This window comes from Salvelinus sp. IW2-2015, unplaced genomic scaffold (assembly GCF_002910315.2).
Source record: "Salvelinus sp. IW2-2015 unplaced genomic scaffold, ASM291031v2 Un_scaffold6146, whole genome shotgun sequence".
NCBI classification, from domain to species: Eukaryota; Metazoa; Chordata; class Actinopteri; order Salmoniformes; family Salmonidae; genus Salvelinus; species Salvelinus sp. IW2-2015.
The window spans coordinates 1-2973 of NW_019947410.1; the positions used below are offsets into that span (position 1 = coordinate 1).

At 46.8% G+C, this 2973-nt stretch overlaps 1 protein-coding gene across 1 annotated transcript; it reads left to right on the forward strand.

Annotated features, from left to right (window-relative positions):
- Positions 1-2058: 2058 nt before the first annotated feature.
- On the forward strand, positions 2059-2447 carry LOC112078731 (endothelin-3-like; the record flags this gene model as incomplete). The annotated part of the gene is made up of 1 exon (XM_024144871.1): positions 2059-2447. A coding segment is annotated over one exon (389 nt), but the record flags the coding sequence as incomplete, so codon positions are not given.
- Positions 2448-2973: the final 526 nt, after the last annotated feature.

Here is a 2973-nt window from a genome sequence, read left to right on the forward strand (position 1 = left end):
GTCGGAGGAGCAGACAAGGTGTGTTCTACAGGTCTATTCTGTATGGGAGGTATTAACACAATTCTCCTTGTATGACTGGTGGAGGGAGACAGGTGTTCTTTACAGTGTCTATGGGAGGTATTAGGACCCATTCTCCTTGTATGACTGGTGGAGGAGAGACAGGTGTTGTTCTACAGGTCTTTCTGATGGAGGTATTAGACCATTCTCCTTGTATGACTGGTGGAGGATGAGACAGGTGTGTTCTACAGGTCTTTCTGAGGAGGTATTAACCATTCTCCTTGTATGACTGTGGAGAGAGACAGGTGTTTCATACAAGGTCTATTCTGATGGGCAGGATTAGGGACCCATTTCTCCTGCATATGACTGGCGTGGAGGAGAGGACAGGTGTGTTCTACAGGGTCTTTGCATGGGAGGTAATTAGACGCATTCTCCTTGTATGACGGTGTGAGGAGAGCGACAGGTGGCTGTTCTACAGGTCTTTCTTGATGGTAGGTTATTTAGACCATTCTCCTTGTATGACTGGTGGAGGCCGAGAGACAGGTGTGTTCTACAGTTGTTCTGATGGGAGTATTAGACCATTCTTTCTCCTTGTATGACTGGTGGAGGAGAGACAGGTGTGTTCTACAGGTCTTTCTGATGGGAGGTATTAGACCATTCTCCTTGTATGACTGGTGGAGCAGAGACAGGTGTGTTCTACAGGTCTTTCTGATGGGAGGTATTAGACCATTCTCCTTGTATGACTGGTGGAGCAGAGACAGGTGTGATCTACTGATGCTGAAAGACAAATTCCAGATATTTAGGCATTATTATACAATAGATAGCCGTAATCACCGTTAGACACATCTGGCTAACTTGATGGGTCATGTAATCATCTGGCGAGGTGGAGTCTTTTGTTTAGACATGTTAGCTAAACAATGAATCATAATCCTAATCGATGGAGTACTAGCAATACAAACAGATTGTCGTAGCTAGCTGAAGTTAACCAAATAGGTTTAATGTTAGATAGTTAGCTAGCTAACATTAAGCTATAACTAGCAATGCGAAATGGCATTCTGAGATAACATTACTACACAAAGCTCATAAACGTAATGTTAGCTAGCGAGTCAGCCATCTAATGCCAGCTAGCTAGGTAGCTAACAGTAAGCTGTAAAACCTCTTAAGGATCGGACCCCTTTTTTAAATTTCCACCTAAAATGACTCTTACCCAAATCTGACTGCCTGTAGCTCAGGACCTGAAGCCAGGATATGCATATTCTTGGTACCATTTGAAAGGAAACACTTTGAAGTTTGTGGAAATGTGAAATTAATGTAGGAGAATATAACACATTAGATCTGGTAAAACATAATACAAACAAAAAAACAAGTGTTTTCTATGTTTTTTCCCTTCATCATCTGAATGTCATACATGATGGATCATTAGCTTCCCTACAGAAAATACCCGAACCTTCGCACATCTAGATAGCTGGGTGGGTGTGGAGCCAGAGACAGCAAGGGTTCATACTGTAGAACCCAGGTCCTACATTTTAATATAAACATTTATTTTATCAAACAAAACTATTCTATATTTTATCTCTGGGACCCTCAGGATGTAAGTACATTATTTACCTTCAGAGGTGAATCTATCAAACCAGTTGCCGTGATAAAAGTGTTTTGTTGTTGTGAACTCCCCTCAAAAACTCATCTCTCGGCATGTCCAGCCCACTCATAATGTCAGCCAATCATGGGTAGCATTGACTTAACCAACTAGGCTCCTAATTTAACAATTGTATTCGTATTTACAGATCGCATACAAGTTTGTTATTAAAGCACATGAAAGATCACATGTTCGAGAAGGAATTTCTGCCCCAAAAACCTTTTTTTCCCCCATTTACGTTCAAACGGCTCTCCTGTGAAGTCGTGACCCGCGACATACGCCTAGTTTCCTGAAACGGGCCACATTTTAACACCATCACAAAGTGCTTTTACATTACAATATAAAACACATTTTATTTCAAAGAGAAAATGTAAACAACATGTTGTTAATTGTATTCATCATTAACTCCTCTTATGTCCTTGTAGGTTCTTCAGCCCCCAGTAAAGATGTTGTCGAGAGGAGAGAGTTGGAGACCACGAAGATGAACTTGGTCTCCAGGCCAACCACAGTGGGTGTGGTCAGCGGTGTGGGTGTGGCCAGCGGTGTGGGTGAGGCCAGCGGTGTAGGTGTGGCCAGCGGTGTGGGTGTGGCCAGCGGTGTGGGTGTGGCCAGCAGAGTGGGTGAGGCCAGCGATTTAGGTGTAGCCAGTGGTGTAGGTGTGGCCAGCAGTGTGGGTGTGGCCAGCAGCAATGGGTCCCGGAACATCACTGAGGCGCGGCGTAGAGACAAGCGCTGCACGTGTTACAGCTACAGAGACAAGGAGTGTGTCTACTACTGTCACCTGGACATCATCTGGATCAACACACCAGAGTGAGTAGTGACAGGCCTAACCCTGACCTCCACTAACCCCAACCCTGATCTCCCCTAACCCCAACCCTGACCTCCACTAACCCCAACCCTGACCTCCACTAACCCCAACCCTGACCTCCACTAACCCCAACCCTGACCTCCACTAACCCCAACCCAGGTAGGGTTGGGGTTAGTGGAGGTCAGGGTTGGGGTCAGGGGGTCAGGGTTGGGGTTAGTGGAGGTCAGGGTTGGTTGGTTAGTGGAGGGTAAGGGTTGGGTTTAGTGGGAGGTCAGGGTTGGGGTTAGTGGAGGTCAGGGTTGAGGGGTTAGTGGAGGTCAGGGTGGGGGTTGGTGGAGGTCAGGGTTGGGGTTAGGGGGGGTCAGGGTTGGGGTTAGGTTGGAGGTCAAGGGTTGGGGTTAGTGAGGTCAGGGTTGGGGTTAGGGGAGGGTCAGGGTTGGGGTTAGGGGAGGTCAGGGTTGGGGGTCAGTTGCGTAGTGGAGGTCAGGGTTGGGGTTAGTGGAGGTCAGGGTTGGGGTTAGGGGAGGTCAGG